At 47.6% G+C, this 22039-nt stretch overlaps 1 protein-coding gene across 1 annotated transcript in view; it reads right to left on the bottom strand.

Annotated features, from left to right (window-relative positions):
- Positions 1–10744, bottom strand: part of LOC119393165 (amine oxidase [flavin-containing] B) — a 101325-nt gene extending 90581 nt beyond the window's left edge. The window contains exon 1 of the mRNA XM_037659989.2: positions 10542–10744. Within this exon, the coding sequence (XP_037515917.1) occupies positions 10542–10590 (49 nt within the window). The 5' untranslated portion in view covers positions 10591–10744. The remainder of the gene's footprint in view (positions 1–10541) is intronic.
- Positions 10745–22039: the final 11295 nt, after the last annotated feature.

Genomic DNA, 22039 nt, shown 5'->3' with positions numbered 1-22039 from the left:
TAACCCTTTGCGACACGCATTATGATCGACTGTCTATAACGTAAATGCGCGAAATTGACACAATTTGATGTCAGGGTTCTGGAGACCAAACTTAAAGCAAGTGGAAATGTTAGAATAAGTTACAGTGTGTTTTACAGCAATTAATTGTAGTTACAATGTAGAAAAAAAAAAACGCCGAGCCTTCGCGGAAAGCGCAGCACAGTCACAGCGAAAGCTCGAAGAGCGGCATTTCTAGAGCCCGTTATAAACTCTCTTGTGGCTACTAATACAAGTACACTAGCAACGTACGCACTACGCCACAAATCATAATTTTTGCGAAGTTGGGAAGCACCCACTACGACATTACTAGTCATTCTGCGGAGAAGCGAGGTACCATCTGTAAGGCATTATGTGCAGTTTTTTGATGCGACGGCTGATGACGATGAAGAATTATGACTGAGGCTTTTGTAATGGGTTGGAAGCTTTAAAGTACCCACTAGTTATGTAATTCGCATTGTGTGACGCCCGGTCGTTATTTCACTCTCCCACCACGCTTTATAACATACGTTAACGTGAGAAAGAGAGAGAGAGGGGGGAATTAACTTTATTGAGACCCTGAGGAAATGGATCATGGGAGCCTTATGGCCTTCCTTGGCAACCAATAGAAGTGCACTTGCGAGGAACCCACTATGCTATAAATCATCATAATTTTTGTGAAGTAGGGAAGCAGCCACCATGCAATTTTTCGTCATTCTGCGGAGAACCGTGGTACCTGCTAAACATCTGTAAGGCATTATATGCACTTTGTTGATGCTGTGGCTAATCATGATGAAGAATTATGGCAGAGCCCTTTGTAATGGGTTGGAAGCATTCAACAACTCACTCGTTGTGCAATTCGCATTGTGTGACACCTGGTTATAGAATTCGCGTTGTGTGACTCTTGGTTGTTATTTTGCTCTTCTACCACGCTAGATTACATATATTAATGTGGTTCCTTCCCGACATGAAGCCTGTATAGGGTCTTTTTGCAAAGCAATTTCAAGCACCGGCATGGCTCTGAGGTAGGATACTGGGCTCCCACGCAGAGGGCCCAGGTTCGAACCTCGTTCCATCCTGAAAATTTCTTCTTAATTCAATTTTTTTCTTATTCCGAGCGATAGTGGTTACGGACACCGGCGGCGGACAACTACGGCGCCAAAAACGGCCCTTGTTGTGATCTCATAAAAGCTTTCGCTGCAAAAAGCGCTTACGGGGCCTGTTATGCAAACGCCTAAGATGACTAGAGCGCGAAAGCCACCTTCTTCTTCTCAGTCTTTCAGCAACTTTCTATGCAACTTTTTTTATGTAACTTTCTGCACCTGGTTTTGCACTGCCTCTGTGATCGGCCCTCCTTTTACAAAGCGACGATGCCGTGTGATGACGCCATCACGTGACGTCATTATGACGTCACAAAATTTTGCGATCTGTGATGTCATGATAATGTTATCACATGATGATGATTTTTTGCATCATTCGTGTTGATGCCGACGGTAAACTTTTCGCGTTTGATGAGTCACCTAAGGCTTTCGCCTTGACGACTATCTAATTATCGCACAGTCAGTCATGCTGTATTTTTTCGTAAACAGAATTGGTTATGAGTTTCAGATTTCGGTGGTGCCGTTTTCGTATGCGAAAAACGCGGCGCCGGCCGGACACAGAAACGCGGCCCTCGAAGATGCGCCGGTCACATGTTTCCGTTAACATGAGACTTTCTCTATCGTGGGCTTGTCGGCGGTCAGCCGTTTCTGATACGATCTTTTATCCAAGTGACTTGTCATTTCACGTTGGCACACTTCATTGTTGCCTGGGTATGAACACGCATGACCTTGTTAGGCATTGAGTCATTAGGGACGATGCCAAATGTTCACGCACGCCCTAACGCCACGCCCCGCAACCAATCAGTGCCGTTTCGCTTCCTACGGGAAGGGAAAGGACTTATAAAAGAAAGAAAGAGAGAGAGAAAGAAAGAAAGGAAGAGATCATCAAGGAGAGAAAGAGAGAGTGAAAGAAAGGGAGAAAGGGAGAAAGAGAATGCTGTCTCCGTGACGATGCGCCGCAGACGTCTGGCGTCTGCCCGGCAAAGACTTCCGCAAGGCACCATTCGGGCTTCAGTGCGAACGAAATACAGCTCGACCGGAGAAACAGGCCGAGGAAGGGAAGCGACTGGAGAAAGGAACCCGGTTTACTCGAGGCAAGGCGCGTGAGCGCTACAAGCTCGCCATCAGCCCTCGCTCAAAGACGATTTGCACTTTTTCCTAGCATGAAAGCCAACAGACAACGGGAGCACTACATTCACAATATATATCGTCGCGGTAAGGGCGTAAAGCGCTTTAGGAACAGTTTGGTGCGGTATAGTGGCACACGTAAGCGCAGGCATGCATCATCGTTAATTTCCGAGGTGCGATACTACCTTTGCATGACTTGTTACACGCTCACTGGCTGGGTATGCTCGTTAATGGGACGACGCACAACTTGGGAACACTCAGTGCCGAGGCACGTCTTACGTATATGGGTATATTACATTATTTGTCCGTTCTTGCACACGCGGGGCAACACTTTCGAGAAACGTCCTCAAAGGTTGTGTGTACAGAGCAGCAAAACAAGGCTGGTGCGGGTGACTCCGGCGACAATTGGAACGGCGCTGCATGCGAGTCTCTCGCACCTGTTGGAGCGCAGAAAATAGAGAGAGTGTGCAATTTCCCTGTCTTTTATGCGTACCTATCATGTGCACAGAAGAGAATGGTGCATAACAGAAAACACATTTCCATGCGACGTGGTTTCGTTGCAAGTAACGTGATAGTTCCAGCCCGTGCCTTTACAGGCTCGTAGCGAAAAGCGGCACGAGTTGATCGATGCCACGCAGTGTAATCGGTTCAATAAAAATTTCTGCTGGGTGAGTTGGTTCATACTATTAGCAAGGAAAAATGGTTGCGCGCAAACTCTACCAGGACGCAGAAGGCACGGACGAGCGCTCGCTCGTCTTCTGCGTCCCTGTCTATAGTTTGCGCGCAACCATTTTCCCTTGTGTAACCGAGCGAGAGGCAACACTTGCGCGCGGAAAAAATTCTGAATGCTTGACTCGCACGGTAGAGTTCCCGTCGCTGAGTATGTTGTTGGTTGCAGCCACACGATTGCCACATGCCGACGCATTTTCTGTTTTTCAGTCGCATCACTGGGCAGGCCGATAAATGCCAAAACAAGTCGCGGCATTCAGCGACTGCACGCAGCCGTTATTGTCCTTTCAAGCTGTCGCTCTCGAGAAAATGAAGTGACTGCCACTCCGTCAAGCTCGTCAAGCGAAAGCATCTTCGAAACTACCGCAACAGGCATAACGTGCAGGAAATGTATTTTTGTGCCGCCGTGATGCTACGGCGCTTCGTTAGCGGCGCCTCGTGCATACCGGAAATATTTCATTGTCAACGCTTAGCGAAAACTAATTCCCACGATAATTAGTTACACATTCCCTGGCAATGTTCGGCACTGCATGCATGACGCCTCACTCGACTCACAAGAGGCCCGGCGATCGGCTCTCACCGGCTCGCACTACGACGTCCAACTTCGGGCTGTCCACAACTTGGCGGCGCGGGCTCACTCTGCCCGTTGGTGCGGTCCGCAGCCGACCCACAGGACCGTAATAGAGTTCTTTGAGTGAATGAGTTACTTGAATATTTGAAAAAAAAAATGTCGACATCACATTCTGCATCGCGTTCTAAAATATCATGCTAAATACGCCACATCATTATCTGTAAGGCTTAATTAGCGATAGTGGGCGGGAAATTCTCGCGCACGGCGACAACTCGAGCGTTTATATTTACGTTAATAAAGGAAAAGGAGACAGTGTAGAAACTTCTCTGCTTTCGCTTCGCAGATTGAATGCCGCAGAGGCTGAGCAACAAATGCCGTGCCCACCCCCGATGTCACGCACTTCCGTCAATGTTTGGACTAGGATGCAAGAATATCCCGATTTTTAGGAAATTTGTCTTTCGTGAACACTAGATGGCACATGCTCAGACTGCGGGAACAACTGTCACACTGTTCAGCATGTCGTTGGCTTGCCTTTTCGGCGGAAAGTTGTTGTTGTTGTTCCTCAGACACTTGGCACAACCCACTTAGGGTGATAGGCCATGAATCGGACGGTGCCCTGCTTAAAGAATTAATTCACTTGCTGAATAAAAGGGTTTAAAAATAACTAGTTTAGCCGTTACACATTAACGGCATAACTTCGTATAAAGCTTAAAAAAAACGAACGAAAAACGACCCAAATACGTGAATATGCGGCTGTGATTAAGGAAAGAAACGTTCGAAAAAGAAACTGGATTAAGTTACACTTAACATTGAATTCCTTTAGTCTCTCGTAAGAAATTTCATACAGCGTCGAAAACACTCCTGTGGCTAAAATCAAGTATGGTAGCACCAAATGAAAGAACCACTGGAAGTGACAAATTCAAGCCCATCTTTCGAAGGGGTTCTTCTAGTAGTCTTTTCCTTTGAATTTTAAACCTGCGGCACGTAAAAAAAAGTGATCCAGAGATTCACCCTAATTACAGTGAAGGCATAAAGGTGAATGAGCCAGACCAGACCTGTGAAGATAAAAGTTCAGCGGGGGGACTCGACATCGTAGCCTTTCAACTGATATTTCTTCCTTTCTAGAAACACCCTCTGCTGTTCCAAGGCAACTTTAGTTGTGGGAAATCTGATGAAAAAAAACGGAGATTTGTCGAAGTTATTGGACGTTGTAAGCTTTTCAAATCGCACTGCAGTGACATACGCCGACGTCGGCAATATAGACCAGGGCCATCGCGGGATGATACTGCAAGTGCATCCGCATATTCATTGAGTATTAAACCTTTATCGCCAGGTACCCACACTAAATGAATAAGACGTAATTGTCTTGGAATTAGCGAACAGAATGTCTCTAAGGTACTTGATAAGTGCGCTTAAGGAAGAATTCAGACCGAGAGGCAGCCTGTTAGAATAACCACTTCCGACAGACACAGGCAATTTACGTAATGCTAGGACTATAGCTAGCAATTCAGCCTGGTAAATAGGCGTAAAGTCAGGTGACCGAACTGAGAAAGTCCAATCTAGAGAGAATGATCCGATTACCACACCTGTCTTCGCAAACAGAAGCATCAGTCGCTATCACAATGTTTGTTTCTAGATTGGCCAAATGATCTTCCAAAATGTAATTTAGATATCGAGGTGGTAACTGTTTCGCATTATTGGGATATATATTGTCAAATTCAATCCTAATTGTTTCTACAGTGCTGAGTATAAGTACTCCACAGAGGTGAACTTTTAATGAGTCCAAAAGTCTCTTTGTAAAAATGACTTGGGGGCAACGCCATCTAAGATCATTGGTGGTGGTGCGAAAGGTTCGAGGAGCGTGTATCGATCGCTGCACCTTTATCTCGTTGTCGCGCAAGTCTTTACTAAGGCGAAAACCTTATATGTCTCGCGTGAACGCGAACGCGTTTAGTACAAAAAGCCACATGGCCACCCTCTCACCTCGTGGCAACGCGCGTGAGCTGCGCGTTCACTTCGCCATTGCGGCGTTCGCGTAACCGCAAGAAAAAAAAGCCGGCAGATCCCACGCATTGTGGGAATCGATGTAATGCGAAGCAGCCAGCAAAGAGCTGCATACATCGTCTTGTATGTCATTGAGGAAAATGCGTGTCATGGTTTTCATGTTAACTCCTATTATTTATGTTCGTCACACAGTAACGTCGCGCAATACCAACTTCGGGGTCGATCAAGCTAGAGAAACGGCCACCAGCGCCCCATGAGCGTGGCACGCAAGTCATGCTGTACATGACATACGTGTCATGACTTTCATGTTAACTCGTGTTATTTATGTGCCTCACACGGTCACGTCGCAAGATACCAATTTTGGTGTACATCAAGCTAGCGAAACGGCCGCCAGCGCCCCATGAGCGTGGAACGTAAGTCATGCTGTGCATGACATGCGAGTCATGATTGTCATGTTAACTCGTGTTTTTATGTTCGTCACACAGTCACGTCACAAGATACCAATTTCGGTGTATATAAATCTAGAGAAACCGCCGCCAGCGCCCCATGAGCGTGGCACGTAAGTCATGCTGTACATGACATGCGTGTCATGATTTTCATGTTAACTCGAGTTTTTATGTTCGTCATACAGTCACGTCGCGCAATACCAATTTCGGGGTAGATCAAGCTAGCGAACTGCCGCCAGCGCCCCATGAGCGTGCCACGTAAGTCATGCTATACATGACATGCGTGTTATGATTTTCATGTTATCTCGTGTTATTTATGTTCGTTACACGGTCACGTCGCAAGATACCAATTTTGGTGTATATAAAGGTAGCGAAACGGCCGCCAGCGCACCATGAGCGTGGAACGTAAGTCATGCTGTGCATGACATGAGTGTCATGATTGTCATGTTAACTCGTATTATTTATGTTCGTCACACAGTCACGTCGCAAGATACCAATTTTGGTGTATATCAAACTAGCGAAACGGCCGCCAGCGCACCATGAGCGTAGCATGTAAATCATGTTGTACATGACATGCGTGTCATGATTTTCATGTTATGACTTGTCATTTATGTTCGTCATACAGTCATGTTACGCCATACCAATTTTGGTGCACATTCGATGAACCAAGCGACCAGGAGAGCACAAAGTCGTAGGCGGCTAGATAGATAGATAGATAGATAGATAGATAGATAGATAGATAGATAGATAGATAGATAGATAGATAGATAGATAGATAGATAGATAGATAGATAGATAGATAGATAGATAGATAGATAGATAGATAGATAGATAGATAGATAGATAGATAGATAGATAGATAGATAGATAGATAGATAGATAGATACGCTCAAAGTCGCAGAAGTTCGCTAAGAAATGCTTCGCATTTAAAAAGAAAAAAAAAAAGAGAACGGCGACGTTCGCGTGGTATAAAGTGCGCGGTGAAATAGCCACACCGATGATTTCACCTTCCGGTCGTCTTAGGCGAATTCACGAGGGACCCTGTGAGTTTTTGTAATAAATTACGCATACCTTCGGATCTTAACTAGTCAATTGTTATATCTGGACGGCTTGCGATTGTAAAGATGGGGCGAGATTGAGACGACAGACAACGGACGCCATGTTGAGTGTAATGTATCCTGGCCTGCTCCGTGCTGGGAGTGGCGTTTATTAAGTACATGAGCCTAGAGGGGTAGGAGGCGCTAGTGATTACATAACACGCCGCCACACAAGTACTGACAAAAACAAAACGAAGCAAAGTTTGATCACATGCGGAATCTTGAAGGGATTCTCACTGGCCTTCCCGAGCGTGTCTTTTTCGGGAGTGCTTGCAGTGGCACCGTTCTTGCGTCTGAAAGACGGTCAGGCAGAGATCTTGGGTGTGAGGAGTGGTGCGGCTCATTTTCTTTAGACATCTGAAGATGATAGTTGTCTTCAGGTGTTGACTGGCGGTCGCTTGGGTGATGCCGCACTCGGTGTCGGTTGCGCCTGTACACTTGACCATTGGCTGCTGTGACAGTACATCTCCATGGCTCTGGGCCTATACCCGTGTTACGACTGCTTTCTCCTATTTCTTTCCATGCCAAAACCAGACTGGCATATTTTTAGTCAACGGAAGCAGCTGTCGAGCATGCTGGTCTGCGTGCTTATGCTGTGCCTGCTGCCTTGACTGAAGGTTTCTTTGGAGCACCGTGTGTGGGTAGTGCGGTAACAAAGTGCTGGGATGGGCTGGAATAAACGTTCTTATCCTTCTTCCCATGGGCATTTCTGCTGGAGAAAGAAGGCCATTCATTGGAGTTGCTCTGTGGTTCATTAGTACCACTGCGAGTTCCTTGCCTTCAGACAGCGCTTTTGTCATTGTTGCTTTGATGGTTTGAACCGCTCTTTCCACTTGCCCGTTTGAGCGAGGAAAAAGAGGTGATGTGGGCTTGTGGACGATGTCCCATTCCTTGTTGAAGTTTCTGAAGTCGGCTGAATCAAATGGAGGGCCTTGATCACTCACGACTTCTGAGGGTATGCCAAAGCGTGCATAGATATCCTTAAGCGCTGTGATGACTGATGAGGCTGATGTTGAAGGCATTTTCTAAACCTCCACGTACTTAGAATAGTAGTCCACTAAAAGCAGTTATGTGACACCATTGTGGTGAAAAAAATCCATTGCCACTTTTTCCCAAGGTCATGTTGGTAGTTCTCTGTCAAAGGAGTGGCTCTCGCTGGTTAGCCCGCTGATGGCGCTGGCAGACTTCACAGTTAGTTATCTGTTCAATGTCCTGGCTTATTCCAGGCCAGTAGACATTCTGGCGAGCTGTATTCTTACATGAGACGATGCCTCGGTAGGTCAGGTGGAGCCTTGAGAGCACTTTTTTTTGACAAGCCGTGGGCACAGCAAGTCGTTCACCACAGCACAGAAAGCCATCAGTTGCATACAGTTCACTTCTGATTTGAGTTTGACCAAAATCTCATGTCAAGTCACCTTGCCGTTAGAAAGAAGGCCTTTCCCATATCTCATGTGCTGGTCATTTCAGAAGGGAATTTCGCGTCAGGAGTGGAGAAACATATGGATACCGATCTCCAAAGCGACTCAAAACCGGACGCCTATTTTTAAATATAGAGCGTTTGTTCCACGGTTGTGTTTCAACCCATGGTGACCGCATGGGGACGGAGACGGCATATAGCGTAGCCAGAAATTTTTTTCGGGAGGAGGTGGGGGGGGGGGGGAGGTGTGGAGTTCAACCGTACTTTATGCATGCTCGTGGAAGTGTCTGTATGTGTGCAGTACATATACGCATGCAAAACTGAAATATTAAGGCCGGGGGGGGGGGGGGGGGGGGGGAGGGGGTTAACCCAACCCCGCTTGCTACGCTCGTGGAAGACAGCCATATGCGGGCCGGGCCACCAGCAAAAGGTCCGCGGGCCGTGTGCTTGAGACCCCTAATTTAGAATAACTCCAGTCGGTTAACATAAACAACTAACTGCTGTTTACAGCTAGCTTAACCGACGTGACGTACTCGTCAAGAGTAAGCCCTATCGTAACACGTCGTTGATTACCACGCTTGTGTTTATTCAAAGTGAATGAATAAACTTTAATTGATGTATTATTTATTTATTTATTTGATTTGTATACATACAAGCACAAGGACGCAGAGAAAAGAGGGAGAGAGCAAGCTGGCAACTGCCACCAAGAGGGGCACAACGCCTGCCCGCTCTTTCGGGAGGAGGGAAGAGACAGAGGAAAGGAGATAGGAAAGTGAAGAAAAAGATTGACGAAGACTTGGACAAAAATAGGTAAACACACACACACACAAAAAAAAGGAACGCTTATAGACGGGTGGCCAGATCTGTTTGGTCCATAAAGGTCAGCAGAGCTCGATGGGCCTGGTCGTGTCGAGATACACAACCTCTCGGAAAGAGGTAATCGTCGATGGTCGCACATTTAAGTCCGAGGAATTTATATACCTTAATCAGCAAAGCCCGCTGCGTAGCAAACGCGGGACAGTGTATTATAAGATGCTCAAGTGTTTCACATGAGCCACAAGCTGCACACAACGGACTGTTCACACGTCCTTGACAGAATAAGCGTTCGCGCACCAATACTGAACCGACTCTTAGTTTATATAACAGTGCTTATGTCAGTCCGGCAGTTTACACACACAAAAAAAGAAAAATCGACTATAGCAACGCTGTGATACTTCTCCTATCTCTTTTAATATAGACCATCTACGTCAAGCCGGAGCTGTGAAGAACAAAATGCTGTCATTCATTCAGAATACCTCAGGGGACGCCGACTAGACAGCGTCGGTCATTGACCGCACGCAAGTTTGCGCTGCTTTAGTAAACATTGTACACGTGAGGATCTGTACTTGTACGGTTTTATGCGTGGGTGTTGTATAACTACCCGTAATTCGTATATCCTGTATCTCGCATTTTTATAGATTTGGATAAACTTGTATGACCAATAACTTGCTTATATTTTACTTTACTGCGAACTTCTTTAAAGCAATAAAGCATACTTTATTGTTTTCTTTATGCCTAACCCACTTTCCTCAGTAGTATGACTGGCCGTAATGGTACTTTAAATAAATAAATAAATAAATAAATAAATAAATAAATAAATAAATAAATAAATAAATATACCAATGGAGATGGCTGTTTTCTCACTGTAATACAGGTCGATTGAGTGATTTTGCGTTTGTCGATGAAATGCGAGACGATCGCATAAGCGTACCTAGTTTACCCGAGCCAATCAATTATAATTTAAAATGGTACGCGAAGAAATGTTTATAGGATAAAGAAAAACGCCAAGAAATTTAGTATATAGGGTTAATGTCCAAGGGCTGTGCTGTATAGACAGAGCGGAAATTGTGCAGTTCTCTGGCATGCCGTTGAATTGAAATGCAAGGGCGTTTTTGAGCTCACGAACCACTGGAACGTGGTCGTCGTTACTGGTAATCGCACCCGTGACCTCAGAAGGTGAACGTGAGTGAGCCACCATTGTTCCGACAAACTCACCGCTTATTCCGGCACCGACGACGATTACGGGCCCACCACTATCAGCCATGGCTCGTCGCGTCGCAAGTTGCGCTCGTCTGCTCGCTGCGCCGACAGCGTGTGTTGTAGCGTTGTAGCACGAGGAGGCGGCGGCATGCGGTGGAGAGCTACCCAGGGACGAGCGAGCGCAGCCAGCGGCTTCTACCGGAGCTGGCAGGAACCCAATGTCTGCGAGCGTCTTGACAGGTTGTCGATCAGAGCGGCTCCACGCAGCCTGGCTGAAAAGAACGAACACACGGTTCAGCTCGGAGTTCTCACGCAATGGGCGAGCGTTTTCTTAGTTCTTCGTTCGCAGGCGTCCATGAAAAGCGATGTTTTCGTAGGTACACATTCGTAATGGCGATGATAACGAGCATTTTTAGAAGAATTAGGTAGCAGCACTGCGACAAACGTCCTTGCTTTGTTTGCCAGTTCTTATAGTTGGCACCAACGAACAGCCCAAGTTAACACTTTATTGAAGAAAGATCGTTATTATTTTTTTGTTTCAGAGGTTTGTCCACAGTTAACAACACTTACATGCTCAAACGCAGGTCAGTTTCAGCTATATACATTATGAAAGGTCGATCTGGTTGTGTCCATCATGGAGTTAAGAATCATACTCCAACAGAAAAGTGGGCGAGTTCGTTAGCCCTCATCTTAAGAAAGGGAAAGAAGAAGAAAGAAAAAAAGCCGGCAGATCCCACGCATTGTGGGAATCGATGTAATGCGAAGCAGCCAGCAAAGAGCTGCATACATCGTCTTGTATGTCATTGAGGAAAATGCGTGTCATGGTTTTCATGTTAACTCCTATTATTTATGTTCGTCACACAGTAACGTCGCGCAATACCAACTTCGGGGTCGATCAAGCTAGAGAAACGGCCACCAGCGTCCCATGAGCGTGGCACGCAAGTCATGCTGTACATGACATACGTGTCATGACTTTCATGTTAACTCGTGTTATTTATGTGCCTCACACGGTCACGTCGCAAGATACCAATTTTGGTGTACATCAAGCTAGCGAAACGGCCGCCAGCGCCCCATGAGCGTGGAACGTAAGTCATGCTGTGCATGACATGCGAGTCATGATTGTCATGTTAACTCGTGTTTTTATGTTCGTCACACAGTCACGTCACAAGATACCAATTTTGGTGTATATAAATCTAGCGAAACCGCCGCCAGCGTCCCATGAGCGTGGCACGTAAGTCATGCTGTACATGACATGCGTGTCATGATTTTCATGTTAACTCGTGTTATTTGTGTTCTTTACACAGTCACGTTACGCAGTACCAATTTAGGGGTAGGTCAAGCTAGCGAAACTGCCGCCAGCGCCCCATGAGCGTGGCACGTAAGTCATGCTGTACATGACAGGCGTGTCATGATTTTCATGTTAACTCGTGTTATTTATGTTCGTTACACAGTCACGTCACAAAATACCAATTTTGGTGTATATAAATCTAGCGAAACCGCCGCCAGCGCCCCATGAGCGTGGCACGTAAGTCATGCTGTACATGACATGCTTGTCATGATTGTCATGTTAACTCGGGTTTTTATGTTCGTCACACAGTCACGTCGCGCAATACCAATTTCGTGGTAGATCAAGCTAGCGAAACGGCCGCCAGCGCTCCATGAGCGTGGCACGGAAGTCATGCTGTACATGACATGCGTGTCATGATTTTCATGTTAACTCGAGTTTTTATGTTCGTCACACAGTCACTTCGCGCAATACCAATTTCGGGGTAGATCAAGCTAGCGAAACTGCCGCCAGCGCTCCATGAGCGTGGCACGTAAGTCATGGTATACATGACATGCGTGTCATGATTTTCATGTTAACTCGTGTTATTTATGTTCATTACACAGTCACGTCACAAGATACCAATTTTGGTGTATATCAAGCTAGCGAAACTGCCGCCAGCGCTCCATGAGCGTGGCACGTAAGTCATGCTGTACATGACAACGCGTGTCATGAATTTCATGTTAACTCGAGTTTTTATGTTCGTCATACAGTCACGTCGCGCAATACCAATTTCGGGGTAGATCAAGCTAGCGACACTGCCGCCAGCGCTCCATGAGCGTGGCACGTAAGTCATGTTGTACATGACATGCGTGTCATGGTTTTCATGTTAAAACTCGTGTTATTTATGTTCATTACACAGTCACGTCATAAGATACCAATTTTGGTGTATATCAAGCTAGCGAAACTGCCGCCAGCGCTCCATGAGCGTGGCACGTAAGTCATGCTGTACATGATATGCGTGTCATGATTTTCATGTTAACTCGAGTTTTTATGTTCGTCATACAGTCACGTCGCGCAATACCAATTTCGGGGTAGATCAAGCTAGCGAAACTGCCGCCAGCGCCCCATGAGCGTGCCACGTAAGTCATGCTATACATGACATGCGTGTCATGATTTTCATGTTATCTCGTGTTATTTATGTTCGTTACACGGTCACGTCGCAAGATACCAATTTTGGTGTATATAAAGCTAGCGAAACGGCCGCCAGCGCACCATGAGCGTGGCACGTAAGTCATGCTGTGCATGACATGAGTGTCATGATTGTCATGTTAACTCGTATTATTTATGTTCGTCACACAGTCACGTCGCAAGATACCAATTTTGGTGTATATCAAACTAGCGAAACGGCCGCCAGCGCACCATGAGCGTAGCATGTAAATCATGTTGTACATGACATGCGTGTCATGATTTTCACGTTATGACTTGTCATTTATGTTCGTCATAGTCATGTTACGCCATACCAATTTTGGTGCACATTCGATGAACCAAGCGACCAGGAGAGCAAAAAGTCGTAGGCGGCTAGATAGATAGATAGATAGATAGATAGATAGATAGATAGATAGATAGATAGATAGATAGATAGATAGATAGATAGATAGATAGATAGATAGATAGATAGATAGATAGATAGATAGATAGATAGATACGCTCAAAGTCGCAGAAGTTCGCTAAGAAATGCTTCGCATTTAAAAAAAAAACAGAGAAAACAACACATGCATGAAGGCAGACAAACGAGACGGGCTGCCTCGCCACTGAGAAGTGTATTAAAGGAGAACTGACACCTTTCTACACGATCACGTCAAGGGCAATCCGAAACCGTCATACACATACAAACGAAGGGGAATTTTAAGGGCTCGTTTTTCTTTGATAGACACAACTTTAATTAGAACTGACAAGAAAGCCAAGGAATGTATTGGGGATGTTATTTGTAGTAATTATTATGTAAATGTGAAGAAAGTAAAGTGGACGAAAAGATAACTTGCCGCCGGCAGGGACAGAACTTGCGACCTTCGAATAACTCGCCGTCATGGCTAACGGCGCTGACGAACACTCCTAGGTTTAAGTGCGCATATATACCCCATAAAGTGGACGGGTGGATGACCGCCGCCATAGCTCAGCGGTAGATCATCGGACGCGTTACTCGAAGGTCGCCGGTTCGGTCCCTGCTGGCGGCAAGTCATCTTTTCGTCCACTTTACTTTCTTGACATTTACATCATAGTTACTACAAATAACACCCCCAATATACGGAATAATGTGTTAGTCCATATACTGTGGGCAGAACTAGAAATGTGTGCGAGTGGACGCTTTATTGCAACGTGAACTTCTGCAAGCAAACTGTACATTATCATGCTATTTTAACTTGTTTCAATGTGATATATGTTATTTTTTGTTGCTCAATTTTTATTTGGGTAACCCTTCTTTTTTTCTGTTTTCGCTGCGGGACTTATAGAAATGGAGTAGCCGGGGTAATACAAACCTCAACCTCTCCACAGCAAGCCAGTTGAAACATAACAGAACAGAGCTTTCCTCGGCTTTCTTGTCTGTTAGGTCGAAATATTGCATAAACAAGGTTGACAACCAAACGGGAGCATGATTTTACCGCTCAGACATCAACATGATGTGTACAAGAAGAGCCTAATCTATTTCCTGAAGAAAATTGCACTCTGTGACAATGACACTGACGGGTGGCTAATGCACATATATTTTTCTTTACAAATAGGTACGATACAACGATTTCCCTTATGGGTTGATTCTTATGACTGTGAATGAATTGTATTGCTCAAAGCGGGGTTCGCGGCCACGTGCGCCAACATGTGCTCCGGCAGTCTTTCTGGCCCTTTCATACTCTTTAAGGCGCACTTCGAGGCAGCACCCAAGATATGTGCATTAGTGAGCAAGTACAGGTAGCCGTGCGCAGGGATCCCTTTTAAGGGGGGGGAGGGGGGGGGGGCGAGGGCTCATCGCGGCGCCGTCCCTCCCTATTAAGTCAATGTATGGGGCAGACTTTGCGCCCCCCTCTTCTTAGGTGACTAGGGGGGGCGGCCGCCCCCCCCCTCCTCTGCGCACGTCTATGCAGGTAGCCAACTGTAGACCTGTCTTTCCTTTTCTCTCCTCGAGCAGAGAACGGTGCCCACTTCGCTTCGCAGCCGCTCGCTCCGCTTGTCTTGCTGTGGACGGTGTCAACAGCAGCGGCGGCGGTAGCGCACCTTTCATGCTACGGCGTTACCGTTCCGTTTTACTCGCCCCCCCCCCCCCCCAAAAAAAAAAAAACGCTTCAGCTGTCGAGTTGAGTTGCCGGATGCGTACAACAACATGATGGGATGATTATTGTTGCTAATGCAGCCTGCTGCAGATGAAAATAGCGACGGTACGGCATTTTCGTACTTATGAGGTAAACCGTCACTGTTAAAAGACCCAAATCGCCCGCAAACGCTCCGTTTCCGAACAATCACGTGCGCAGTCTCGGCGTAACTTATGCGCGCTTTTCTGCCACGTCCTTCTGACGACAGCGGGATCGAGCCATGAGCCAAACAATGCTCTGGCATTACAAGAACTTTCGAAATTGTAGCCATTACCACGTTCCTAAATCAGGTATCACCTGAAGCATATTCCTTTCTGAAGTGATCTCCAAGCGTACTGAGGGCTGAAACGAAGCACCACCTAACCTGCACCAGCGCCGAACGAAACGCCAGACCTTTGTTCAGTCTTCCTATAATAAACACATTTCGCCGTGTTTTGTTTATGTGCGCACTCACAATCTGGCAGAAGTGAATTCCAGTCACTCAGAAAAAAATAATGTTCGTGCACGATACCATGCTTTGTGTGCCTCATTCCAAAGCTGGTCGTGAAATAGAGACAGAAGACACGAAGTGAAACCCTTCATCTCTTGCTTTCAGTGGCGGGGGAATCGAGAAATGCAGGCGAGTATGATTGGCCTCGATATCTGATAGCTGTCCCGAACAAGGATTTTAGAGCAACATTAAAAGCGACTCGACATTGGCGTTGCCATACAAGTTGCAAAACATGCGTCGAATTATTTTATCAAAAATATTTCAGAAAGTTTCTTAATTGGCATTACGAAGGTCTCTTGTTCCATGCACCAAATATGGGACAAATAATGAACTGCTGCAGGTAGGATGGAATAAATTAATTATATATTCATTATTTTATTCAGAATGCCTCAAAGACCATCAGGATTTTACATTACGCCCGAGTGAAAACACGAATGGGCTTTCCCCTCTTTTAGATATTCCATCACTCGAGCTAGCACGTCAGCTCGCAGATGCCGATGAGTGGTACTTTTGGCAACTATCCAAATTCTTCATTCGCCCTTACGTTCCCTACTTTCGATTCGGCACGCACCCGGTGGTCTGCCGCTACGCTGTACGTGGCTTCCATTCCCGGCCATGGTGGGCCGCATTTCGAGTTGGGGCGAAATGGAAGAACACCAGCCTACTTAAATTTACGTGCGATTGAAAAAAAATCTCGGGGAGTTTATCTTCATTTTCAAAAGCGCGCTTAGTCAATACAGACACAGGACGAATAAAACATGGGACACAGTACGACGAGCGCAAACTACCAACTGGTTTACTGCCTGCGAAAAGCTCTCTCCTCAGGGAGTCAAAATTAATCCGGAGCTTCCCACTACGGCGTGCGTCCTGTCGTAGCTTTGAAACATGAAACCTGCGAATATGTCCCCAGAGCCTTGCACCGCGTGCAAAGCAGCTACAACCATTTCCATATACATGCAGCTGTCAGTGGTCTCGTTTAACTCGGTCACGGTGCTCGTTGTTGTGCCGGAAGCTCAGGAAAAACGGATGCTTGGACTCTTTGCGCTGCTCGAGAACAGCTGTACACGATACGTGTGGGAGGTGCCGAAAAAAAAAATCATTCCGAGAGGGTAAAAGCGTGCTCCTTTAGCTGTGCGGGCTCGTTGCCTTTCAGGTACATACAGTGGCATAGACCAGATGGGGAAGAAAAGGTGCTGCCATCCAAGTGGGGGCACGGCTCGGCACCTTTGGGGAAGGGTAAAAGAGATAGGAAGAAAGAAAGATCCCTTTTCACCTTGGGCGGCATACTGCGAGAGAGTTCTTGAGGGAGGCGCCATTTTCTGCAACACTTGCCATCGGGCAATGACAGTTGAGAGGAACGGGTGATGGGACAGGCGCCCCAGCTGCCGAAGAGTGGCGAACGACAGAGGACGCACGTCGGAAGTCGGCGACCGCAAATGGCACTCACACCTTTGCCCAGCCGCCTCGTGCGGCAGCAGTTCTCCCGGAAACCCTTACCCCACACACCTTAATCTGCTGCTCGCGTGGTCATTTGTAAGGCGGAAGCCGGTCGTCTTTCCAGCGCCCACTCATATGCCTCAAGAGTCGAAAAATCTGTCGTTTGCCATTGAAAACACGAACCGAAAGAAAAGTCGCAAGACATCGTCTCATCACGTCATCACATGACATCGGCACTTGGTCAAAGGCGGGCCGATTCCGGAAGATCGTGAAACGTCATGCGTGGCGCAGAAAGGTTTAAGGTGAGGGGAACAATGCGATCGATTGTGGACAGTAATTTAGTGAGTGAGAGCATCCCCTGTGCCCTCTTTAGCGTTACATAAAGGGACTTTGCTGCTCTGCATATTGTTACGGGGAAGAAACTAGATACACAGGGTATATTTGACAACAAAAGAGTACAACGCCGTCGAAGTCCAAGCGCGTTCCGCCCAGCTCTTCATCGTCGTCATTCGCTGCCCTTCTCCGCCCGTGAAATTACCCGCCGGCGGCAGAAGCACCGTCCCGGTGCGATCAGTTCTCGGGGCGAGAGTAGTACGGTTTAAGTCGCGAGGCATGAACTATATAGCTCGTGGCTGAAGCTTTCGCTGACATAGGATTGAAGCGATCTCATAGGTCACGCTAGGGACCTTTCGTATGACGCGGTAAGGGCCAACATAACGGGACATCAGTTTTTCGCATAGACCAACACGTCGTGATGGTAGCCACAGCAAGACCAGCGACCCCGGAGAGTACTGCACGTCGCGGTGTCGGCGATCGTAACCACACTTTTGGTTAACCTGCGAGGCGCGTAAACGATCCCGGGCGACCTGGCGGGCGATGTCAGCACGGGCCAGTGCATCACGAGCATAGGCAGTCGATGAGTCGGCGTCAGAATGCAACATGGTGTCCATGGGTAAAGGCGGGTCGTAGCCAAACAACAGGTAAAAGGTGAAAATCCAGCTGTGTCGTGACGCGAAGAGTTGTATGCGAAGGTTACAAAAGTTAGGTTGATGTCCCAATCGCGGTGGTCCTCAGAGACGTACATTGCAAGCATGTCTGTCAGGGTACGGCTGAGGCGTTCGGTGAGGCCGTTCGTTTGTGGGTGGTACGCTGTAGTGAACTTGTGGTGGGTCGAGCAGGATCGCAGGAGGTCGTCGACTACTTTAGATAGAAAGCAGCGGCCGCGGTCAGTGATCAACTGACGAGGAGCACCATGACGCAGAATGATGTCATGAAGAATGAAATCGGCTACATCAGTAGCGCAGCTGGTGGGAAGTGCTCGTGTGACGGCATACCGCGTTGCGTAGTCGGTAGCGACGGCAATCCACCTGTTACCGGTGGCCGACACGGGAAAAGGTCCTAGAAGGTCGAAGCCGACTCGGAAAAATGGCTCATCTGGAACTTCAATGGGCTGAAGACTGCCAGCGGGCAATAGCGCAGGTGTCTTGCGCCTCTGACAGAGGTCGCACGCCGCAACGAACTGTCGCACAGAACGGTAGAGGCCAGGCCAAAAGAATCGCCGGCGAATGCGGTCATACGTGCGTGACACACCTAGATGGCCGGCGGTGGGTGCATCATGAAGCTGGGCCAAAACATCCGAGCGGAGATGCGCAGGAACAACGAGCAAAAGCTCAGCACCGTCAGGGCGGGCGTTGTAGCGGTGCAAGATGTCGTTGCGAAGGACGAACATCTGTAGGGAACGGTCAGGCTGTGGAGATTGCAGACTATCTATAATAGGCCGCAGAGATGAGTCGCGGCGTTGTTCAGCAGCTATGTTGACGAAGTCGGCAATGGAGAGAACGAGTGGTGTTTGTTCATCTTCCATTGTTTCAGGCGGATCGACTGGGTGCCGAGACAAGCAGTCGGCAACCCTGTGAAGTTGCCCAGACTTACAGGATACAGAAAATGTGTACTCATGTAACGCAGCGCCCAGCGACCGAGGCGTCCTGTGGGGTCCTTGAGCGAGGAGAGCCAGCAAAGCGCATGATCGTCTGTAATAACCAAGAAGTGTCTGCCATACAAATATGGTCGGAATTTCGCGATGGCCCAGACGAGAGCTAAGCACTCGCGTTCTGTAATCGAGTAATTTTGTTCCGATGGCGATAAGAGGCGGCTTGCGTACGCGACGACGCGGTGTATACCCTGTTGCCGTTGTGCAAGCACTGCGCCTATGCCGTGGCCACTGGCATCGGTACGGACCTCCGTAGTGGCAGACGGGTCGAAGTGTGCCAGAACTGGCGGATTGGTGAGAATGGCAACGAGTGACGAGAAGGCGTTTGCTTGTTGTTGGCCCCAGGTGAATGCGACGTCCCTTTTGAGCAGGCAGGTCAGAGGACGGGCTGCTTCGGCGAAGTTCTGGACAAAACGACGGAAGTAGGAGCACAGTCCAAGAAAACTGCGGACGTCCTTAGCAGAGCCGGGTGTGGGGAAATCTCGAACTGCACGGACTTTTCCAGGGTCTGGTTGTACGCCTGCAGCGTCTACGAGATGGCCGAGTACACAGAGTTGGCGTTGTCCAAAGCGACATTTCGACGAGTTAAGTAGGAGGTGAGCGCGCCGGAAAACATCAAGCATGGTGAACAGGCGAGTGAGATGGTTTTCAAAAGTAGTGGAAAAAACGATAACATCGTCTAGATAGCAAAGACAGATGGACCACTTCATACCTCGAAGGAGAGAGTTCATCATGCGCTCGAAAGTCGCGTGAGCATTACATAAGCCAAAAGGCATCACCTTAAACTAATAAAGTCCATCAGGGGTCACGAATGCAGTCTTCTCTCTGTCTTGGTCGTCCACAGCGATCTGCCAGTACCCTGAGCGCAGGTCTATTGAAGAGAAATACCTGGCACCGTGCAAGCAGTCGAGCGAGTCGTCTATACGCGGGAGCATAGGCGTGCGCACAGGGGGGGGGGGCGGCCGCCCCCCCTAATCACCTTAGAGGGGGGGGGGCGAAATCTGCCCCGTACATTGACCCTTCTAGTCACGCAAGAAGGGAGGGCGCAAATTCTGCCCCATACATTGACTTAGTAGAGTGGGGGGGGGGGGGGGGGGCGCTGCGACGAACCTTTGGCTCTGAGTAACTACCGAAAAGGAAAAAACGAAATAAGGAGGGAAAGGTTTTATGATAATTCAAGGGGAAGCGCTTTACTGTTTGAAGCAAGGTCGGGCTGCCTTAGAACGCGTAGTTATAAAGCGAGATTTAGTAACGAAGAAGAACAATGTACATGCTGCGGGGGAACTAAGGAAACGATGGAACATGTACTGATTGAATGTGGCGATATTCACCCAGGTATACGTGTGGGCACGAGTCTACATGAAGCCTTGGGTTTTAGGGACAACAATGGAAAGCTGAACACGTCCGCGATAGAAATAAGTAAGAGACGGTTAGAGTATTGGTGGCAGAAAAGTAGAGATAAAGAACAAAAATAAATAATGGGGGAAAAATAAGGTCATTCTGCCTTAAGAGGCAGAGAGATGGACCGTGAATTTATATTTTTGGTATAATAACATAGATTTAATCAATGTAGATAAGGTATTAGGCCAACATGAAACAAGGAAGCTTTTTTTTTTTTTTTTTTTTTTTTTTTTTTCGAGCCTGGTGGCAGACATGTCACCGCCCCGTTTTAAAGGGGACGCTCATAGCATCCATCCATCCATCCAGCCTAGACGGGCGCATTTAAAAGTCGTCGGCGAGCTCGCTCGCTTCTTCTTATATTTGCGCAGGCAGAACCTTGCCCTTCCGCTGTCTGCTCGCGCGGTTTTCTCGTGGTGAGGGGAAGAGTAATGTTTCAAACTTTCACCGTGATGTCCGCGCTCATGTTACGGAGCGTACGAAAGTCACTCGATCTCAAGGGACGCCGCTAAACGAACAAACAGAAGATGAGCGCGAACTATCAAGTGTCACAGCTCGACACTTGAAGCACGCTTGTTTCCTTCGCTGCTTCGGCCGCCTTTGCAACAGGAGCGCTGTTCAAACTGAGAGTATTCATTGCCGAGCCTCACTTCGTATAGGATTAATTTCTTGCTATCGCATTCATTGCTTCGCCCTTGCGGCGAAACTGTGACTTTTTTTCGTCCAACTGCTATACCATTCTAACACGACTATGCTATGCTCTCCCTTCCTCCTGACCCTGACTTCCCTTTCCCCCATAGAGTTTCCTATAATTAACTAGAGGGGACTGTGGCGGTGCGATCGTTCAGCCACCATGGGAATGATGGGTAGTACACGGATTTGCCTAGTCTTCGTGCTTGCGGGCTTCGAACGCACTTGTGGCTTTGTTTATTTTCTGTTTTGGTTTTCTTTTTGATAAAAAACATGGACCGTTGTGAACTTCGTGACCAGATTTCAATCGGTAAGCCTTAAAAGGTTAAAGTGGTGAAGTGTAACCGCTGACTCTGGCTCAACTTCTTTTTGCGACAAAGCGGATACAGGCGACGTGGAGCCAAACGGAGCCGAAAGAATGAAGTTCAGACAAATCCGTGTACTACGCATCATTCCCCTGCTGGCCGAAGCGCCATGTGTTGCAGCTCCCATAGACACTAGCGCCAGAGTTCCCTCTAGTAAGTATTGTAGGAAACTCTATGCTTTCCCCCACCTTTACTATATACAAGGCTATGCTAGCTATACTTGGTTTTCCCTGCGTGATGCCATTCTTGGCTGTGCTAGGCATCACCCTCTCCCTTCCTTCTTTCTCTCCTCCTCACTCGAACTTCCCTTGATCACACCCTTGTTATAATTGACTATGTTATACATGGTTTTTCCTGCGTGACGCCAAGCGACGACAGTATATGACGACAGCATACTGCCTTCCTCCTTTCCTTCCTCCCTTCCCTTTCCCACCCCCTTGCTATACATGGCAATGCTACAGGTGGCTGTGCCTGCCGAACGCCATCTCCCCTTCTCCTTTCCCTACTCTTCAAC

This window comes from Rhipicephalus sanguineus, chromosome 5 (genome assembly GCF_013339695.2).
Source record: "Rhipicephalus sanguineus isolate Rsan-2018 chromosome 5, BIME_Rsan_1.4, whole genome shotgun sequence".
Taxonomy (NCBI): Eukaryota; Metazoa; Arthropoda; class Arachnida; order Ixodida; family Ixodidae; genus Rhipicephalus; species Rhipicephalus sanguineus.
This window is presented reverse-complemented; position numbering and strand designations above follow the sequence as displayed.